This window comes from Oncorhynchus tshawytscha, unplaced genomic scaffold (assembly GCF_018296145.1).
Source record: "Oncorhynchus tshawytscha isolate Ot180627B unplaced genomic scaffold, Otsh_v2.0 Un_contig_409_pilon_pilon, whole genome shotgun sequence".
Classification (NCBI taxonomy): domain Eukaryota; kingdom Metazoa; phylum Chordata; class Actinopteri; order Salmoniformes; family Salmonidae; genus Oncorhynchus; species Oncorhynchus tshawytscha.
In genome coordinates this window covers 26,653-49,762 of record NW_024608726.1, presented here as the reverse complement: position 1 = coordinate 49,762, position 23,110 = coordinate 26,653, and the positions used below count along the sequence as shown (strand labels likewise).

Here is a 23,110-nt window from a genome sequence, read left to right as displayed (position 1 = left end):
AGTTTCTGTTGACATTCAACCATAGAATTAGAATGTGTAGAAGGGACTCATTCTCTACGGTTTCTATTTCTTTGCGACGCAGTTCCTTGTGTAGCACAAGGTCCTAGAATTCAATCAGTGCTGCTTTACACCGACGATAAACAGCAACTGCTTAGCAGATCATTGTGTAGCACAAGGTCCACCATCCAGACTATAACCACCATCCAGACTATAACCACCATCCAGACTGTTATCTGACCCAGACTATAACCACCATCCAGACTATAACCACCATCCAGACTATAACCACCATCCAGACTGTTATCTGACCCAGACTATAACCACCATCCAGACTATAACCACCATCCAGACTATAACCACCATCCAGACTAATCACCCAGACTGTTACCATCCAGACTATAACCACCATCCAGACTATAACCACCATCCAGACTATAACCACCACCCAGACTGTTATCTGACCCAGACTATAACCACCATCCAGACTGTTATCACCCAGACTATAACCACCATCCAGACTGTTATCTGACCCAGACTATAACCACCATCCAGACTATAACCACCATCAGACTATAACCACCATCCAGACTATAACCACCATCCAGACTTATCTGACCCAGACTATAACCACCATCCAGACTGTTATCTATAACCACCATCCAGACCCAGACTATAACCACCATCCAGACTGTTAGACTCTGACCCAGACTATAACCACCACCAGACTGTTATCTGACCCAGACTATAACCACCATCCAGACTGTTATCTGAACCACCATCCAGACTATAACCACCATCCAGACTATAACCACCATCCAGACTGTAACCACCATCCAGACTATAACCACCATCCAGACTGTTATCTGACCCAGACTATAACCACCATCCAGACTATAACCACCATCCAGACTATAACCACCTGTTATCCACCATCCAGACTATAACCACCACCATAACTGACCCAGACTATAACCACCATCCAGACTGTTATCTGACCAGACTATAACCACCACCATCCAGACTATAACCACCATCCAGACTATAACCACCATCCAGACTATAACCACCATCCAGACTATAACCACCATCCAGACTATAACCACCTATCAGACTATAACCACCATCCAGACTGTTATCTGACCCAGACTATAACCACCATCCAGACTGTTATCTGACCCAGACTATAACCACCATCCAGACTGTTATCTGACCCAGACTATAACCACCATCCAGACTGTTATCTGACCCAGACTATAACCACCATCCAGACTGTTATCTGACCCAGACTATAACCACCACCCAGACTATAACCACCACCCAGACTATAACCACCATCCAGACTATAACCACCACCATCCAGACTATAACCACCACCCAGACTATAACCACCATCCAGACTGTTATCTGACCCAGACTATAACCACCATCCAGACTGTTATCTGAACCACCATCAGACCATAACCACCATCCAGACTGTTATCTGACCCAGACTATAACCACCATCCAGACTGTTATCTGACCCAGACTATAACCACCATCCAGACTGTTATCTGACCCAGACTATAACCACCATCCAGACTGTTATCTGACCCAGACTATAACCACCATCCAGACTGTTATCTGACCCAGACTATAACCACCATCCAGACTGTTATCTGACCCAGACTATAACCACCATCCAGACTGTTATCTGACCCAGACTATAACCACCATCCAGACTGTTATCTGACCCAGACTATAACCACCATCCAGACTATAACCACCATCCAGACTGTTATCTGACCCAGACTATAACCACCATCCAGACTGTTATCTGACCCAGACTATAACCACCATCCAGACTGTTATCTGACCCAGACTATAACCACCACCCAGACTATAACCACCAGGACATATAAGGAGCTGTTAACCTGTCACCCCTTTACCAATGACTTGAGAGTGTCTGAAGGACATATAAGGAGCTGTTCAACCTACATTGATCTACCTGCCCAGGGACTACAGTTAAACTAGCTAGCTGGCTAAATCTGTCACATTTACAGAAATGATGATTGATGTGAAGTACCTCTGTCAAATACATTTTCAATAAATGACAGGAAAAGGAATGGAATGTATTTGTCTGTCAGTCTATCGTTGATAAGTGTGATTAGTTCAATGTCACTTTTACCTGCTGGGCATCAAGGAATGTTTGAACATCTTATAGAACAATCTGGCCTTAAAAGGTCATGTACTCTTATAATCTCCACCCGGCACAGCCAGAAGAGGACTGGCCCACCTCTCAGAGCCTGGTTCCTCTCTAGGTTTTTAATCTCCACCCGACACAGCCAGAAGAGGACTGGCCCACCTCTCAGAGCCTGGTTCCTCTCTAGGTTTTTAATCTCCACCCGACACAGCCAGAAGAGGACTGGCCCACCTCTCAGAGCCTGGTTCCTCTCTAGGTTTCTAATCTCCACCCGGCACAGCCAGAAGAGGACTGGCCCACCCCTCAGAGCCTGGTTCCTCTCTACCTGGCACAGCAAGAAGAGGACTGGCCCACCTCTCAGAGCCTGGTTCCTCTCTAGGTTTCTAATCTCCACCCGGCACAGCCAGAAGAGGACTGGCCCACCTCTCAGAGCCTGGTTCCTCTCTAGGTTTCTTCCTAGGTTTTGGCCTTTCTAGGGAGTTTTTCCTAGCCACCGTGCTTCTACACCTGCATCGCTTGCTGTTTGGGGTTTCTGTACGGGTTTCTGTACAGCACTTTGTGACATCGGCTGATGTAAAAAGGTCTTTATAAATAAGTCTAATTGATTGATTGTTTGATTGATTGACCATAACAACACAGATATGACCGTCTATTGTATTTTCTGCCAAACATTGTTGTTATCACACTGCCCTCTTCTGGTAGCACTGCAAAACATCACTAAATGATATCATGAAATAAAATAAAAAACATTCTTACCAGAAAGAATATGAATTTATGGGCTGAATACTTGCATTAAGTGTATTAGGCCTTTACAGGACATAAATATAAACATATACTATAAACTTATACCTGTTGAACCCGCCCACTGTGTTGAAACAGGAAATACATTTATACGGAAGTAGAGGAAGAAATGGACACGGATCAGTCGAATAAAAATGTTTCTAAGGTTTGTAGCGTTCTTTTACAATTTAATATAGATAAGTTAAGACTATTCAAGAGAAAGGTGTTTTAGGTGGTAAAACATCCGCAGAATTGGAAAGTTATTACAATACTGATTTCAACTTTCAATAATGATCGTTTTAGGCTTCTGCTGATTCCTTAATGAAGTCAAGCAAGTACAAGTGACATGCAACAAAAGGAAAAGGAACTACCGATAGTTAAATATTAAAATATAATATCGGGCTAAATGACGTATTAAAAGTTTAAGATTGGGAGCGTTCTGGTTACACAGATCAGAAAGGCGGTGGTCCCGTTCTGCTCACTTCAGGTGCACTCGATTTAACGTGAGCTGATGTGTTCAATGATTGTGACTAGAGCGTTGGACTAGTAAAACCGGAAGGTTGCAAGTTCAAACCCCGGAGCTGCCAAGGTTCACATCTGTCGTTCTGCCCTCTGAACAAGGTAGTTAATTGAAAATACGAATTTCTTCTTGACTGACTTGCTTTGTAAAAATAAATAAAAAATGATTGTCAGCGAACGCACCATTCGTCTTTAGCTACGTTGGGTAATGGCGAGGGGACGGTCTAAAGTTATACTGTTACATAAACATCCCGCAAAATAAAGCCTCATGGATGTCTGATGGACATCGGGCATTATGCTGCGTTCATAACCAAGTGGTTATAACCAGTTGTGTTTGCAAATAAATAGTGTTCAAAAACCATATATTGCTTTTAATAAATAGTATGACATAACAAAGATGGCCAGCGTTTCAAGCCCCCGCCTCCTCCTCCAGCCTCCTCTCACTCTTTCCCCCACACGCTAAATGTCAGTCTCAACTTGCGCCCTTACAAGTCCAAATGCATTTAAATATCTCCTTAGCAAGCTGCTCTGTCAGCACTGATTGGTGAAGTTATTTAATGTAGAGATAAATAAAATAAAAATAGATTTTCAGAGGTTTAAAAAAGGAACGATATATTCAATTAATATTTGTTGGTTTGAATCGGTTCAGAACTACATTCTGCTGGTCTAAACAGTGGAACGGAACCAAAACAATAAGGTTCTGTTCAGAACTACATTCTGCTGGTCTAAACAGTGGAACAGAACCAAAACAATAAGGTTCTGTTCAGAACTACATTCTGCTGGTCTAAACAGTGGAACAGAATGAAAACAATAATGGTTCTGTTCAGAACTAAACAATTGAAAAATAATTTCAGTTCCAACCCCGGATTGTTACATTTTAACTGACAAATGCTGTTAGGAAGGTAATTTAATTTAGCAGGTGACGTCGTTGTGTGAACTCTGTGACCAGGGACGGTTAAAGTCATGTCATTGTTAATGGTACTTCCAACAATGTTCAGAAATATTGACTGTTAATCTCTTCTTTCATATTGTAGCTGAGTGAGCTGTGACTTATATCGAAAACAAGTTTCTCTGGGGAGAGAGAGAGAGGGACCACTGCCTCTAAAACAAGTCACATCTGGGGAGAGAGAGAGGGACCACTGCCTCTAAAATGAGTCTGTCTGGGGAGAGCGAGGAGAGAGGCACTGCCTCTAAGAGGAAGTATTCTGAGAGTGAAGAGAGGGCCAATGCCTCTAAAAATAGTTTGCCTCAAGACACCAGTTCTACGAGGTAAGAGTTCAATAAATCCATGTAATATAGTCTACACCATCACAATAAATCCATGTAATATAGTCTACACCATCACAATAAATCCATGTAATATAGTCTACCTACACCATCACAATAAATCCATGTAATATAGTCTACACCATCACAATAAATCCATGTAATATAGTCTACCTACACCATCACAATAAATCCATGTAATATAGTCTACACCTTCACAATAAATCCATGTAATATAGTCTACACCTTCACAATAAATCCATGTAATATAGTCTACACCATCACAATAAATCCATGTAATATAGTCTACACCATCACAATAAATCCATGTAATATAGTCTACACCATCACAATAAATCCATGTAATATAGTCTACACCATCACAATAAATCCATGTAATATAGTCTACACCTTCACAATAAATCCATGTAATATAGTCTACCTACACCATCACAATAAATCCATGTGATATAGTCTACCTACACCATCAGAATAAATCCATGTAATATAGTCTACCTACACCATCACAATAAATCCATGTAATATAGTCTACCTACACCATCACAATAAATCCATGTAATATAGTCTACCTACACCATCACAATAAATCCATGTAATATAGTCTACCTACACCATCACAATAAATCCATGTAATATAGTCTACACCATCACAATAAATCCATGTAATATAGTCTACACCATCACAATAAATCCATGTAATATAGTCTACCTACACCATCAATAAATCCATGTAATATAGTCTACACCATCACAATAAATCCATGTAATATAGTCTACCTACACCATCACAATAAATCCATGTAATATAGTCTACACCATCACAATAAATCCATGTAATATAGTCTACCTACACCATCACAATAAATCCATGTAATATAGTCTACACCATCACAATAAATCCATGTAATATAGTCTACCTACACCATCACAATAAATCCATGTAATATAGCCTACACCATCACAATAGATCCATGTAATATAGTCTACACCATCACAATAAATCCATTTAATATAGTCTACACCATCACAATAAATCCATGTGATATAGTCTATACCTTCACAATAAATCCATGTAATATAGTCTACCTACACCATCACAATAAATGTATGTAATATAGTCTACCTACACCATCACAATAAATCCATGTAATATAGCCTACACATCACAATAAATCCATGTAATATAGTCTACCTACACCATCACAATAAATCCATGTAATATAGTCTACACCATCACAATAAATCCATGTAATATAGTCTACACCATCACAATAAATCCATGTAATATAGTCTACCTACACCATCAATAAATCCATGTAATATAGTCTACACCATCACAATAAATCCATGTAATATAGTCTACACCATCACAATAAATCCATGTAATATAGTCTACCTACACCATCACAATAAATGTATGTAATATAGTCTACCTACACCATCACAATAAATCCATGTAATATAGTCTACCTACACTATCACAATAAATCCATGTAATATAGCCTACACCATCACAATAAATCCATGTAATATAGTCTACACCATCACAATAAATCCATTTAATATAGTCTACACCATCACAATAAATCCATGTGATATAGTCTATACCTTCACAATAAATCCATGTAATATAGTCTACCTACACCATCACAATAAATGTATGTAATATAGTCTACCTACACCATCACAATAAATCCATGTAATATAGCCTACACATCACAATAAATCCATGTAATATAGTCTACCTACACCATCACAATAAATCCATGTAATATAGTCTACACCATCACAATAAATCCATGTAATATAGTCTACACCATCACAATAAATCCATGTAATATAGTCTACCTACACCATCAATAAATCCATGTAATATAGTCTACACCATCACAATAAATCCATGTAATATAGTCTACACCATCACAATAAATCCATGTAATATAGTCTACCTACACCATCACAATAAATCCATGTGATATAGTCTATACCTTCACAATAAATCCATGTAATATAGTCTACCTACACCATCACAATAAATCCATGTAATATAGCCTACACCATCACAATAAATCCATGTAATATAGCCTACACCATCACAATAAATCCATGTAATATAGTCTACACCATCACAATAAATCCATGTAATATAGTCTACACCATCACAATAAATCCATGTAATATAGTCTACACCATCACAATAAATCCATGTAATATAGTCTACCTACACCATCACAATAAATCCATGTAATATAGTCTACCTACACCATCACAATAAATCCATGTAATGTAGCCTACACCATCACAATAAATCCGTGTAATATAGTCTACACCTTCACAATAAATCCATGCAATATAGTCTATCTACACCATCACAATAAATCCATGTAATATAGTCTACCTACACCATCACAATAAATCCATGTAATATAGTCTACACCATCACAATAAATCCATGTAATATAGTCTACACCATCACAATAAATCCATGTGATATAGTCTACACCTTCACAATAAATCCATGTGATATAGTCTACACCATCACAATAAATCCATGTGATATAGTCTACACCATCACAATAAATCCATGTAATATAGTCAACACCATCACAATAAATCCATGTAATATAGTCTACACCTTCACAATAAATCCATGTAATATAGTCTACACCATCACAATAAATCCATGTAATATAGTCTACACCTTCACAATAAATCCATGTGATATAGTCTACACCATCACAATAAATCCATGTAATATAGTCTACCTACACCATCACAATAAATCCATGTGATATAGTCTACCTACACCATCAGAATAAATCCATGTAATATAGTCTACCTACACCATCACAATAAATCCATGTAATATAGTCTACCTACACCATCACAATAAATCCATGTAATATAGTCTACCTACACCATCACAATAAATCCATGTAATATAGTCTACCTACACCATCACAATAAATCCATGTGATATAGTCTATACCTTCACAATAAATCCATGTAATATAGTCTACCTACACCATCACAATAAATGTATGTAATATAGTCTACCTACACCATCACAATAAATCCATGTAATATAGCCTACACATCACAATAAATCCATGTAATATAGTCTACCTACACCATCACAATAAATCCATGTAATATAGTCTACACCATCACAATAAATCCATGTAATATAGTCTACACCATCACAATAAATCCATGTAATATAGTCTACCTACACCATCACAATAAATGTATGTAATATAGTCTACCTACACCATCACAATAAATCCATGTAATATAGCCTACACATCACAATAAATCCATGTAATATAGTCTACCTACACCATCACAATAAATCCATGTAATATAGTCTACACCATCACAATAAATCCATGTAATATAGTCTACACCATCACAATAAATCCATGTAATATAGTCTACCTACACCATCAATAAATCCATATAATATAGTCTACACCATCACAATAAATCCATGTAATATAGTCTACACCATCACAATAAATCCATGTAATATAGTCTACCTACACCATCACAATAAATCCATGTGATATAGTCTATACCTTCACAATAAATCCATGTAATATAGTCTACCTACACCATCACAATAAATCCATGTAATATAGCCTACACCATCACAATAAATCCATGTAATATAGCCTACACCATCACAATAAATCCATGTAATATAGTCTACACCATCACAATAAATCCATGTAATATAGTCTACCTACACCATCAATAAATCCATGTAATATAGTCTACACCATCACAATAAATCCATGTAATATAGTCTACACCATCACAATAAATCCATGTAATATAGTCTACCTACACCATCACAATAAATCCATGTGATATAGTCTACACCTTCACAATATATCCATGTAATATAGTCTACACCATCACAATAAATACATGTAATATAGCCTACACCATCACAATAAATCCATGTAATATAGCCTACACCATCACAATAAATCCATGTAATATAGTCTACACCATCACAATAAATCCATGTAATATAGTCTACACCATCACAATAAATCCATGTAATATAGTCTACACCTTCACAATAAATCCATGTAATATAGCCTACACCATCACAATAAATCCATATAATATAGTCTACCTACACCATCACAATAAATCCATGTAATATAGTCTACCTACACCATCACAATAAATCCATGTAATGTAGCCTACACCATCACAATACATTTGTGTAATATAGTCTACACCTTCACAATAAATCCATGTAATATAGCCTACACCATCACAATAAATCCATGTAATATAGTCTACCTACACCATCACAATAAATGTATGTAATATAGTCTACCTACACCATCACAATAAATCCATGTAATATAGTCTACCTACACCATCACAATAAATCCATGTAATATAGTCTACCTACACCATCACAATAAATCCATGTAATATAGTCTACACCATCACAATAAATCCATGTAATATAGTCTACACCATCACAATAAATCCATGTAATATCGTCTACACCATCACAATAAATCCATGTAATATAGTCTACACCATCACAATAAATCCATGTAATATATTCTACACCATCACAATAAATCCATGTAATATAGTCTACACCTTCACAATAAATCTATGTAATATAGTCTACCTACACCATCACAATAAATGTATGTAATATAGTCTACCTACACCATCACAATAAATCCATGTAATATAGTCTACCTACCCCATCACAATAAATCCATGTAATATAGTCTACACCATCACAATAAATCCATGTAATATAGTCTACCTACACCATCAATAAATCCATGTAATATAGTCTACACCATCACAATAAATCCATGTAATATAGTCTACCTACACCATCACAATAAATCCATGTAATATAGTCTACACCATCACAATAAATCCATGTAATATAGTCTACCTACACCATCACAATAAATGTATGTAATATAGTCTACCTACACCATCACAAATCCATGTAATATAGTCTACCTACACCATCACAATAAATCCATGTAATATAGTCTACCTACACCATCACAATAAATCCATGTAATATAGTCTACACCATCACAATAAATCCATGTAATATAGTCTACACCATCACAATAAATCCATGTAATATCGTCTACACCATCACAATAAATCCATGTAATATAGTCTACACCATCACAATAAATCCATGTAATATATTCTACACCATCACAATAAATCCATGTAATATAGTCTACACCATCACAATAAATCCATGTAATATAGTCTACCTACACCATCACAATAAATGTATGTAATATAGTCTACCTACACCATCACAATAAATCCATGTAATATAGTCTACCTACACCATCACAATAAATCCATGTAATATAGTCTACCTACACCATCACAATAAATCCATGTAATATAGTCTACACCATCACAATAAATCCATGTAATATAGTCTACACCATCACAATAAATCCATGTAATATCGTCTACACCATCACAATAAATCCATGTAATATAGTCTACACCATCACAATAAATCCATGTAATATATTCTACACCATCACAATAAATCCATGTAATATAGTCTACACCTTCACAATAAATCTATGTAATATAGTCTACCTACACCATCACAATAAATCCATGTAATATAGTCTACCTACACCATCAATAAATCCATGTAATATAGTCTACACCATCACAATAAATCCATGTAATATAGCCTACACCATCCCAACAAATCCATGTAATATAGTCTACCTACACCATCACAATAAATCCATGTAATATAGCCTACACCATCACAATATATCCATGTAATATAGTCTACACCATCACAATAAATCCATGTAATATAGCCTACACCATCACAATAAATCCATGTAATATAGTCTACACCATCACAATAAATCCATGTAATATAGTCTACCTACACCATCACAATAAATCCATGTAATATAGTCTACCTACACCATCACAATAAATCCATGTAATATAGTCTACCTACACCTTTATAATAAATCCATGTATATAGTCTACACCTTCATAATATATCCATGTAATATAGTCTACACCATCACAATAAATCCATGTAATATAGCCTACACCATCACAATAAATCCATGTAATATAGCCTACACCATCACAATAAATCCATGTAATATAGTCTACCTACACCTTCACAATAAATCCATGTAATATAGTCTACCTACACTATCACAACAAATCCATGTAATATAGCCTACACCATCACAATAAATCCATTATTTATTTTAGACAGGTCTGAAGAAACATGATATGAAGAAAATGTAGTCTATTTCAGAAGAACAGAATAACATACTCTGAGTTGTCGTTATGTTAGGGTCCTGATCTGACTGTGCCATATGGCTGTGGGCTACACTAGTTCATTTAGCAGACAAGATTTGCTTAGAATTCCGTTGTCATTATTTTATATTTTATGGAATGAAATTGAAAATAGCTGAATAAAATATTAGAAAGGATATATTATCTAAATAACAAAGAAACAGGAAGTCCTATTCTGTGTTGAGCGGTTAACAAAGAAACAGGAAGTCCTATTCTGTGTTGAGCGGTTAACAAAGAAACAGGAAGTCCTATTCTGTGTTGAGCGGTTAACAAAGAAACAGGAAGTCCTATTCTGTGTTGAGCGGTTAACAAAGAAACAGGAAGTCCTATTCTGTGTTGAGCGGTTAACAAAGAAACAGGAAGTCCTATTCTGTGTTGAGCGGTTAACAAAGAAACAGGAAGTCCTATTCTGTGTTGAGCGGTTAACAAAGAAACAGGAAGTCCTATTCTGTGTTGAGCGGTTAACAAAGAAACAGGAAGTCCTATTCTGTGTTGAGCGGTTAACAAAGAAACAGGAAGTCCTATTCTGTGTTGAGCGGTTAACAAAGAAACAGGAAGTCCTATTCTGTGTTGAGCGGTTAACAAAGAAACAGGAAGTCCTATTCTGTGTTGAGCGGTTAACAAAGAAACAGGAAGTCCTATTTGTGTTGAGCGGTTACCAAACAAACAGGAAGTCCTATTCTGTGTTGAGCGGTTAACAAAGAAACAGGAAGTCCTATTCTGTGTTGAGCGGTTAACAAAGAAACAGGAAGTCCTATTCTGTGTTGAGCGGTTAACAAAGAAACAGGAAGTCCTATTTGTGTTGAGCGGTTACCAAACAAACAGGAAGTCCTATTCTGTGTTGAGGGGTTAACAAAGAAACAGGAAGTCCTATTCTGTGTTGAGCGGTTAACAAAGAAACAGGAAGTCGTATTTGCTTAATTTACATATTATTATTATTATTATTATTAATATATTTATTCTACTTTTTGTTGTGATACAAACGTTGGGCTGTATGTTTAGATTGTTAATACATTCTAAGGCTGCATGATGCGACTCTATTGATGACTTGAAAACATTTTCTCATGTGCTGACACACTTCATCAGTTTCTCATTCACAAATTGACAAGCACTTGATAATTTCTCGAATTTCCCGGGTAATGCGCCCAAAAAAAACATCCATGCCTTTTTGTCGGCCAGTGGCCGTTGTGCCCTTGGGTGAGTATTATAATTATAATTCAATTCTCCCGGCTACGTACAGAACTACCTCTCACTCACATGACCCTCAGTCATGTGATCGGGTCTTTCTCACAGGCTACAAGTGAAGACCGACACATCGGGGACGCAACTGCGCGTGTCCTTATCCAATTCCGAGGCGCATATTGAAGATATATTTAGTGACACATCTAGCACTGACATGCAGTACCTTAAACAGCTGTGTCACTACAGACCCGGGTTAGATCCCGGGCTTTATCACAATTAGTCCAGTGTCGTCCGGGTTAGGCCGGTGTAGGCCATCATTGTAAACAATAATTTTTTTCTGAACTGACTTGCCTAATTAAATGTCACCTGTAATGTCACCATCATCACCTTATGGAAGGTGACATAGTGGGTTATGTCACATTTAGGCAATGCACCCTACATAGGGAGCTGTTCTGTCCCCCTTTCTACACTCTTTATAGTTCTTATGACTATGTATACTATATAAAGCCTTTTATAAGTCGTATTTAGTTTATTCACAGTCTATCTTTTTGCTTTACAAACACCAGAGACCATGGTGGAGAGTGTTGTATCAAACCTGGACCTGAGAACACCAGAAACCATGGTGGAGAGAGTTGTATCAAGCCTGGACCTGAGGACACCAGAGACCGTGGAGGAGAGAGTTGTATCAAGCCTGGACCTGAGGACACCAGAGACCATGGTGGAGAGAGTTGTATCAAGCCTGGACCTGAGGACACCAGAGACCATGGTGGAGAGAGTTGTATCAAGCCTGGACCTGAGAAATGTGAGTTAACTGATAATTGTTTTAAAGCGTTCATTACAGTTGATTTCAAGGCAAGGAACACAATCATGATCTATTTGGTGAAAACAAACTTAAAGGTAGAGTCAGCGATATGACGTAGATGCACAAAGTAAACAGCATAGTGGGTCAATTTCTCCAACAACTAAGAACATTGGAGAGCAAGGCTAAACTTCTCTGCTGTTTTGGTCCCGTGACAAACATTCTGTAAGAGAGTGAAGAGAATCCTTGCACATGGGCAGATACTGTGTGTGACTGTATGAGAGAGAAGTCAGGCATCTTGCTCATCATAATATCTGTGGTGCTGCTCGTACATCATCATTTATCTGACTCTACCTTTAAGCTCTCATCCTAGGATCTACCAGAAATCAGGCCCCCAACATCTACAAAACATGGACCAGAACGATGTTGTTTCCTGCTTCCACAAACATTAATTAATGTGACACTAATGTCAGATTATTGTATGCTAATTTGTTCCGTGTTTCATCCAATGGCGTTGAGTACTACACCACATCAGTCACTGGCTTTATCAATAAGTGCATTGAGGACGTCATCCCCACAGTGACTGTACGTACATACCCCAACCAGAAGCCATGGATTACAGGCAACATCCGCACCGAGCTAAAGGCTAGAGCTGCCGCTTTCAAGGAGCAGGACACTAACCCGGGAAGTTTATAAGAAATCCCGCTATGGCCTCAGACTAACCATCAAACAGGCAAAGCCTCAATACAGGACTAAGATTGAATCCTACTACACCTCTGACGTTCGTTGTATGTGACAGGGCTTGCAAACTTTTACGGACTACAAAGGGAAACCCAGCTGCGAGCTGCCCAGTGACGCAAGCCTACCAGACGAGCTTACATGCCTTTTATGCTCGCTTCGAGGCAAGCAACACTGAAGCATGCATGAGAGCACCAGCTGTTCCGGATGACTGTGTGATCACGCTCTCCGTAGCCGACGTGAGCAAGACCTTTAAACAGGTCAACATTCACAAGGCCACGGTGCCAGACGAATTACCAGAGCGTCTACTCAGCATGTGCAGACCAACTGGCAAATGTCTGCACTGACATTTTCAACCTCTCCCTGACCGAGTCTGTAATACCCACATGTTTCAAGCAGACCACCATTGTCCCTGTGCCCAAGAAGGTGAAGGTAACCTGCCTAAATGACTACTGTCCCTTAGCATTCATGTCGGTGTCCATGAAGTGCTTTGAAAGGCTGGTCATGGCTCACATCAACACCATTATCCCAGAAACCCTAGACCCACTCCAGTCTGCACAACGCCCCAGCAGATCCACAGATGATGCAATCTCTATTGCACTCCACACTGCCTTTTCCCACCTGGACAAAAGGAAAACCTATGTGAGAATGCTATTCATTAACTACAGCTCAGCGTTTAACACCATAGTGCCCTCAAAGCTCATCACTAAGTTATGGACTAAATGCCTCCCTCCGCAACTGGATGCTGGACTTCCTGACGGCCTCCCGCAGGTGGTGAGGGTAGACAACAACACATCCAACCCGCTGATCCTTAACACCGGTTCCCCTAAGGGGTGCGTGCTTATTCCCCTCCTGTACTCCCTGTTCACCCACGACTGCGTGGCCAAGCACAACTCCAACACCATCATTAAGTTTGCTGACGATACAACAGTGGTAGGCCTGATCTGAGACAACGATGAGACAGCCTATAAAGGAGGAGGTCAAAGACCTGTCAGTGTGGTGCCAGGCCAACAACCTCTCCCTCAACGTGATCAAGACAAAGGAGATGATTGTGGACTACAGGAAAAAGAGGACCGAGCACACCTCCATTCTCATCGACAGGGCTGTAGTGGAGCAGGTTGAGAGAGTTTCTTGGTGTCCACATCACCAACAAACTATCATGGTCCAAACACACCAAGACAGTCGTGAAGAGGGCACGACAACACCTTTCCCCTCTCAGGAGACTGAAACGATTTGGCGTGGGTCTTCAGATCCTCAAAAAGTTTTACAGCTGCACCATCGAGCATCCTGATCGGTTGCATCACCGCCTGATATGGCAACTGCTCGGTGTCTGACCACAAGGCGCTACAGAGGGTTGTGCGTACGGCCCAGTACATCACTGGGGCCAAGTTTCCTGCCATCCAGGACCTCTATACAAGGCGGTGTCAGAGGAAGGCCCCAAAAATGTTCAGACTCAAGTCACCCAAGTCATAGACTCTTCTCTCTGCTACCGCACGGCAAGCGGTACCGGAGCACCAAGTATAGGTCCAAAAGGCTCCTTAACAGCTTCTACCCCCAAGCTATAAGACTGCTGAACAATTAATCAAATGGCCGCCCGGACTATTTACATTGAACCCCCTCCCCTGTTTTTTTTACACTGCTGCTACTCTCTATTCATTGTCTATGCATAGTCACTTTACATGCACATGTGACCTTGACTAACCTGTACCGGGCCTCGTTATTGTTATGTTATTTTATTTTTACTTAAGAAAATATTTACTAAATATACTAAACTCTATTTCCTTAAACTGCACTGTTGGTTTCAGGGCTTGTAAGTAGGCATTTCACAGTAAGGTGAAATACCTGTTGTATTCGGGTGCAGATACAATTTGATTTAATGAGTGTACATTCTGAGACTTTTGCTCACTTATATTCATTTTTATTACAAGTCTATTTAATCATTATTAATTCATTATTACATGAGATTGTCCATTTTAAATAACTACTTTTGACTTCAGGGATTCCTCAGAGCTGTAAGACTTGTGACCATGTTGAGGTAAGTCATAATGTCAATTCTTACTTTTACATACCTGCAGGAGTCAGGTACAGTCTCAAAGCCAGGTGTGTACTGACCAACCATTCATACTGGGATATAGACAGTCCTGTGTTCTGCTTTAGTAATATAAACACAGTCTCAAAGCCAGGTGTGTACTGACCAAACATTCATACTGGGATATAGACAGTCCTGTGTTCTGCTTTAGTAATATAAACACAGTCTCAAAGCCAGGTGTGTACTGACCAACCATTCATACTGGGATATAGACAGTCCTGTGTTCTGTTTTAGTAATATAAACAGTCTCAAAGCCAGGTGTGTACTGACCAAACATTCATGCTGGGATATAGACAGTCCTGTGTTCTGCTTTAGTAATATAAACACAGTCTCAAAGCCAGGTGTGTACTGACCAACCATTCATACTGGGATATAGACAGTCCTGTGTTCTGCTTTAGTAATATAAACAGTCTCAAAGCCAGGTGTGTACTGACCAACCATTCATACTGGGATATAGACAGTCCTGTGTTCTGCTTTAGTAATATAAACACAGTCTCATAGCCAGGTGTGTACTGACCAACCATTCATACTGGGATATAGACAGTCCTGTGTTCTGCTTTAGTAGTATAAACACAGTCTCAAAGCCAGGTGTGTACCTTCAGTAAAACTTTTATGGGCAGGTAGGACGGTTGTGTCCCACCTGGCCAACAGCCGGTGAAATTTCAGAGCGCGAAATTCAAACTACAGAATTATAAATATTTAACTTTCATAAAATCACAAGTGTAACACATCAAAATAAAGCTTAACTTCTTGTTAATTGTCAAACACAAAACATATTTCAACCAGGTGTGACACGAAAGTCACAAATAGCGATATAAAAATGATCTTCGATGATCTTCTTCTGTTGGCACTCCAAAAGGTCCCAGTTACATCACAAATGGTCCTTTTATTCGATAAAGTCCTTCTTTATATCCATAAAAACTCAGTTTAGCTGGTCGAGCTTCAGTCAATAATCCACCCAGTTAAAGCGATATAAAAATGCCTTACCTTTGATGATCTTCTTCTGTTGACACTCCACAAGGTCCCAGTTACATCACAAATGGTCCTTTTGTTTGATAAAGTCCTTCTTTTATATCTATAACTCAGTTTATAATCCACCCAGTTTCCCTCCATCAAAATGCATACAAAAATGAATCCCAAACGTTACTAATAAACTTATCCAAACAAGTCTAACAAAGTTTATAATCAAACCTTAGGTACCCGTATACGTAAATAAATGATACAATTTAAGACGGAGAATCGTTATTGTCTTTACCGAAGAAAAATACCAAAGAACGCTCTTCTTCTGCTTGGAAACACTACAGCCAAAATGGGAACCACCTAGAAAAACTACAATTTCTGGCTAATTTTTCCAAAACACAAAATGGAAGCCACAAACTACGACTTCTCCCTCATTTGCCTGAAACTCTTTCTGAAGACTGTTGAAATCTAGTGGAAGCCCTAGGAACTGCTATCTGGGAGGACTTGGCCTTAGAATAAAAGTGATAGCCATTGAAAATAGGGGTAGGCTGATTTAAAAAAATATCTTAAAAAAATTAATACATTTAGGTTTGTCCTCGGGATTTCGCCATATCAGTTCTGTTATACTCAGACATTTAACAGTTTTAGAAACGTTAGTGTTTTCTTTCCAAATCTACAAATTATATGCATATCCTAGCTTCTGGACCTCAGTAACAGGCAGTTTACTTTGGGCAAGCTTTTCATCTGGATGTCAAAATACCGCCCCCTAGAGGTTAATTGATAAATCACCAGCATTCCATGTAACGTTGAATAAATACATTATATTAGTTACTTTGGTTAATGGGCCAGTTTCCCAGACACAGATTAAGTCTAGTCCTGGACCTTAAAGAACTTTCTATTGAAACTTCCATTGAGCATGCTTTTTAGTCCGGCACTAGACTCAATCTGTGTCCAGGAAACAGGCTCCATGTGTATTACTGACATGCTTGTCCTTGTTCAGGACTCCACACACTGGCTTCAGATTGAACCCTTGACTTCCACTGTCCAGGGAGTGACAATGTTCAGGTAAAATAACTACTTTTAACATTTCATTCCACTTGCTAGTGTATTTCCCCATTACCTTTGGGAATAGTCTTCTAATCCAACCTCTCCATTTTACCATTGACCTTCTCTACCATATCTTGTTGTTGCCCTCAGGCACAGGACACCCAAAGGGAGTTATGAGTGCACAGTGTCTGGGCTCCGCTGGCTGTGTGAGAGAGATGTCATTCTGAAGTATCACTTCAGGAACTGGGAACCCTACAGTCAACTTCTGAAAGACATGCAGTACACACAAGGTGGTCCATTGCTGGACATCACTATGGAGTTAGGTGAACTGGAGGAAGTTCATCTGCCACACTTTGTCTGTTTAGGTAAAACCATGTAGAAATAGTATTCAGAAAGACATTTCCATGTAACTGAGTTTCACTTCCTGAATTAATGAATTCATTATTCTGGGAGTTTGAGTTTACTGTGATCTGGTACTGCATATTCTTTGTGTTTTAGTTGGATGAATAATACAATATTTTCTCTTTCTGTCTCCTTTGTATTGTGTTGTTCAGGGACCAACCCTTCCCTGAGGAATGAGATGAAGATTCTTCATGTAGAGGAACATGGAGTGTCTTTAGAGGAAGTGCATGAGGTCACCAGATTCCATGTTAAGATTCTCCATCCCAAGTCCTCATCGGTCTCTGTTGTACTGAACAAAATCGCCTGTTGGAACGTAGATGTCCACTGTGACGTGATCCTCTATTTGGCAGTAAAAGGTCAACAGTAATTTCAAGGCTGTACCTGCTCCTCAGAAACTCCAGTCAGAAAGAGGTGAGGCACTAACATTAAAATGTGTAATACAATAGAAACTATGACCAACATTTATCTCAGTGAGCTGCATGTTGTGTGAATTACGAGACTACATTGTTCTGACTGACTACTACATTGCTCATTTTGTAGGCTGTTCAGGACCGGGAGAAAAATCAGCTGTCCCAAGGATATTCTGAATTTCTCCTGTCAAGTCCAAACGGGTCCTTAAAGCTGAACAATTGGTTTGCACTCAAGAATCCCCTCTCCACCTCCATCAATCCAGAGGTACAGCAGGCTGAGGACATGAATCTGTCATTTTGTATATGTCATGGTGTGACATCATCATTAATGTGATGACTGTTATTTATTGAATCAACTATGTTTATTTGTTACCCGATAAAAAAGAAAAAAAAGAAGATGAATCATGTAGCAATTAACTCATTAGGAAATTTTTGTTTAACGAGTTACCATCTCCTGAATTAAACTCGAGAAGATATATGTCTCTCGATAAGTCACTTATCAATCATTACCTCATATCAGTCTCATTCTGAACGTCGCAGACCTCTTGAATCTGCAAGAACCCTTTCTGCTCATTCACCAATTTATTTAATTTATTTTACGAACTAACTAAATAATAACACAGAATACACCTACACGCTTACATGAGATGAAAGCCCCCTAGTGGACTGAAACGATATGACGGCTTTTTACACAATGGAAAGGGGATGGAGAAAGATAGAGGGAGAGACAAAAGAGAGTCAACACCTGGATACATTTGGAAACTACGCTCACAGTAATCAGAGTATGTAGCACCCCAAGCAATGTAATGCAATGTATATATTTAGGTGTAGATGTCTTTGTTTGTCGTCTCTCTGTTTTAACCAATCAACTCTATAGGGGCGGGGTCGTTGTAGTTCACGCTTCAGTGTAAGGCTCAGCTTGTCCACCAGAGGTCACAATGTCCTTCTTAGTTGTAGAACTTCTCTGGTAGTGGAGGGTTCAAATAGAGCAGACTGAGATGCACCAGTGATTGTCTGAGATGGGATTTCTTCCTTCACACCTCGTGTCTTTTAGTCAAAGTTCTAGGACCACATGTTACAGCTGCAGACTGAATGTTTCTGGACTCGTAGTGGAGGTTATCTTCTCACCTCGTGTTGATTTTTTAGAGTTTCCAACCATTTTCGGGAACGTTCAGCTCACGCTGTCCGTCTGCTGGTCCCATATGTTAATTCTTAGTCAGTCCTTTTAAGCTCTCTGGCCAGAAAGGGGCGGTTCCATCACAATGACACACTCTTCTGACCTCATTTGGGGGCGTCGCTTAGTTTTATGTGCAACGGACACGAAAAACTATGATCTCCTTAGAAAACTAAACTAATACATTCCTATCTTAACAAAAATAGTTTCATTGTTCTTCATATTTCCTACACAACGTAAGGATGTAAACCTGACAGTGTGAAAGATAATGAAGTTTTTATTGACATCACAAAATAATAAACAATATGACATGATTATTCTTTAGATCCCCGCCGACCATTCCTCACATTTCTATCGTTTAAATATTGTTCCAATAAGTCACTCTTTTTCGACAAAGATAAAGATATTCCTTTGTTTGTTAATGAAGAGCGGGAGATTTCCCTCCTGACTAATTCATGACCGGGTGTTAAGGTGTCAAACCCCGGCCTTCGTCTGGGAAAGAGGTCTGGCTATCTGTCAGCCATTTGCCAAGCTGATCTGAGGCCTTGGATCCTCAGCCAGGAGAGTCATGACAATGTGAATAACTGGAATATCATTCTATTTCCCTCTGTTGTCTCAATCGTTGCACCATATGGCCTCCTACAGAAGATTCAGCTGTTACCTGCAGACACCACACCAAGCTGTTGTAAGATGATAATGGGAAACACAGGGGTGGACATTGAGATGGAGTTAATCGGGGATGATGAGAAGACAGCGTGGAGAGATATGCTACAAGCAGGTAGGAGAATATGTCAATCATAACTGTTATTTTCTGACCGATGCTATTTAGAGTGATATAACCTATTTCTGTTTCTTTCAGATCAATACATCACTGACACCCATTCAACTAGTAAGTAAACATGAGAGTTACAAACCAATGACTTGAGGGTCAGTCAACATGGTTTACTGTAGGACCTGGACTAGTCCTGATTATAAAAGACTGTCTTCAAGAACAATGACATCTCCTCCAGGACTTGATGTAGATTAGCTTGGTTCTGAATACCCCAATGGCATCTCCTCCAGGACCTGATGTAGATTAACCTGGTTCTGAATGCCCCAATGACATCTCCAGGACCTGATGTAGATTAGCCTGGTTCTGAATGCCCCAATGACATCTCCAGGACCTGATGTAGATTAGCTTGGTTCTGAATGCCCCAATGACATCTCCTCCAGGACCTGATGTAGATTAGCCTGGTTCTGAATGCCCCAATGACATCTCCTCCAGGACCTGATGTAGATTAGCCTGGTTCTGAATGCCCCAATGACATCTCCTCCAGGACCTGATGTAGATTAGCCTGGTTCTGAATGCCCCAGCCTCTTTGTCTATGTCTGTGGAACCTAATATGATTGAAACAGTAGTGGTGTGATGTGTTCATTGATGCAGGTCGTTATTGTTCGAGAATAGGTTCTCAATGCAAAGATTCAATAATATAATTTAGGCTTTTATTGTAGGTCACTTTGAATGAAGTCTGTTTCTAAATGATTGAAATGTGAATGAACAAATGTAGTTATTTTGTAACCTGACTCTCTCAGGTGCTGTGTTGGGGGCAGGGCGTCCGCCTGAGAGAAGTCTGACTGGTTCTGCAGAGCAGCAGCTGCGTTCTGTACGGACGGAGTTTGTAAAACGAGTGTCAAGACCTGTCCTGGATGGTCTTCTGGAAAGACTCCTGCAACACACAGTCATCAACCAGGAGGAAACGGAGTCAGTGAAGGTGATCGCTGAGAGGGCAGAGAAGGCACGTGACATCATCGACATGGTGTTGAGAAAAGGAACTGAGTCGTGTTCCAGGATGATCAACCTTCTTGGGGAGATGGACCCCTGTCTTTGTTCACAGCTTCAGATCAGTGTTGGAGTACCAACCTAATGGTAGAATGGATAGTAACAGTGTTGGGGTACCAACCTAATGGTAGAATGGATAGTAACAGTGTTGGGGTACCAACCTAATGGTAGAATGGATAGTAACAGTGTTGGGGTACCAACCTAATGGTAGAATGGATAGTAACAGTGTTGGGGTACAAAATACAAAAATAACTGTACAAATGTTATGGAGACACAGTGTTGTTTAAAAACATTGAATATAAGAATAATAATTGGAATCATTTGGACTGGGGAGACCTGCTCCTAGATCAACATGCCTATTCAATGTTTAGGATTACCCTGAATGCTTTCCCCCCCAAAACAGGGTAGGGACCTACCTGAATTTGTCCAAAATAAACCATTTTGAAACTATTTGCAACAACTATTTTGTTTTCAAAACATTGTGCTACTGTGGGTGACTAATGAATACACCCCTGATCTGACTGGGCTGTAAATCTTTGTCAAAAAAAGCAGCAACCTCCACCACCCTCTTCAGAGGACACATCTCTTAGTTTTTTCCACAGCTTTTTTACTACACATACATACATATACATGTATACACACACATTTACATGTGCCATATATATTTTTTATTGTGCTGTGATGTTTTACTCAATGTTTGAATCTTTCTAATCGTATAGTATCCACATATTGTGAGCTGCAGATGAAAACCTTTCCTGCTGTCACGCCCTGGTCAAAGTATTTTGTGTTTATCTTTATGTATTTGGTCAGGCCAGGGTGTGGCATGGGGTTTTTGTAATTGTGGTGTGTTTGTCTTGGGGTTTTGGTGGTGGTATTGGGATTGTAGCTTAGTGGGTTGTCTAGCAAGGTCTATGGCTGTCTGGAGTGGTTCTCAATCAGAGGCAGGTGCTTATCGTTGTCTCTGATTGGGAACCATATTTAGGCAGCCATATTCTTTGAGTTTGTCGTGGGTGATTGTCCTTAGTGTCTTACTTGTACTCTCTGTTAGTTTGCACTAGATAGGCTGTTTTCGGTTTTCCTTATGTTTATTGTTTTGTAGTGTTTAGTGTTTAGTCGTGTTTACGTTTTTGTTTAATAAATATGGATCGCAATCGACACGCTGCAGTTTGGTCCGACTCTCCTTCATCACCACTAGAAAACCGTTACAGAATCACCCACCACCAACGGACCAAGCGGCGTGTCAACAGGCAGGAGAAGCCGAAAAGGAGATGCTTAATAAGGATTTCTGGACATGGGAGGAAATCCTCGACGGGAGAGGACCCTGGGCTAAACCAGGGGAGTGTAGCC

At 39.3% G+C, this 23,110-nt stretch overlaps 2 protein-coding genes across 3 annotated transcripts; both read left to right on the top strand.

Moving 5' to 3' along the window:
* The first annotated feature begins 3,051 nt into the window (after positions 1 to 3,051).
* On the top strand, positions 3,052 to 19,035 carry LOC121843766 (NACHT, LRR and PYD domains-containing protein 1 homolog). 2 transcript variants are annotated; one of them, XM_042313583.1, is made up of 8 exons: positions 3,052 to 3,125; positions 4,513 to 4,747; positions 13,036 to 13,127; positions 15,860 to 15,897; positions 17,912 to 17,976; positions 18,109 to 18,323; positions 18,513 to 18,771; positions 18,901 to 19,035. In XM_042313583.1, the coding sequence occupies exons 2-7, from the start codon at positions 4,629 to 4,631 to the stop codon at positions 18,725 to 18,727; spliced, it is 744 nt and encodes a 247-aa protein (XP_042169517.1). In that variant the 5' UTR covers positions 3,052 to 3,125; positions 4,513 to 4,628; the 3' UTR covers positions 18,728 to 18,771; positions 18,901 to 19,035. The 2 variants fall into 2 exon arrangements, with proteins under 2 accessions (XP_042169517.1, XP_042169516.1); XM_042313582.1 differs by having other exon boundaries at positions 12,892 to 13,127.
* Positions 18,812 to 22,213, top strand: LOC121843768. Its single transcript, XM_042313587.1, has 5 exons — positions 18,812 to 18,844; positions 18,901 to 19,035; positions 20,590 to 20,722; positions 20,804 to 20,833; positions 21,517 to 22,213. Exons 1-5 carry the CDS (start codon positions 18,812 to 18,814, stop codon positions 21,846 to 21,848), a joined length of 663 nt encoding a protein of 220 aa, XP_042169521.1. The 3' UTR covers positions 21,849 to 22,213.
* The last annotated feature ends 897 nt before the right edge of the window (positions 22,214 to 23,110 follow it).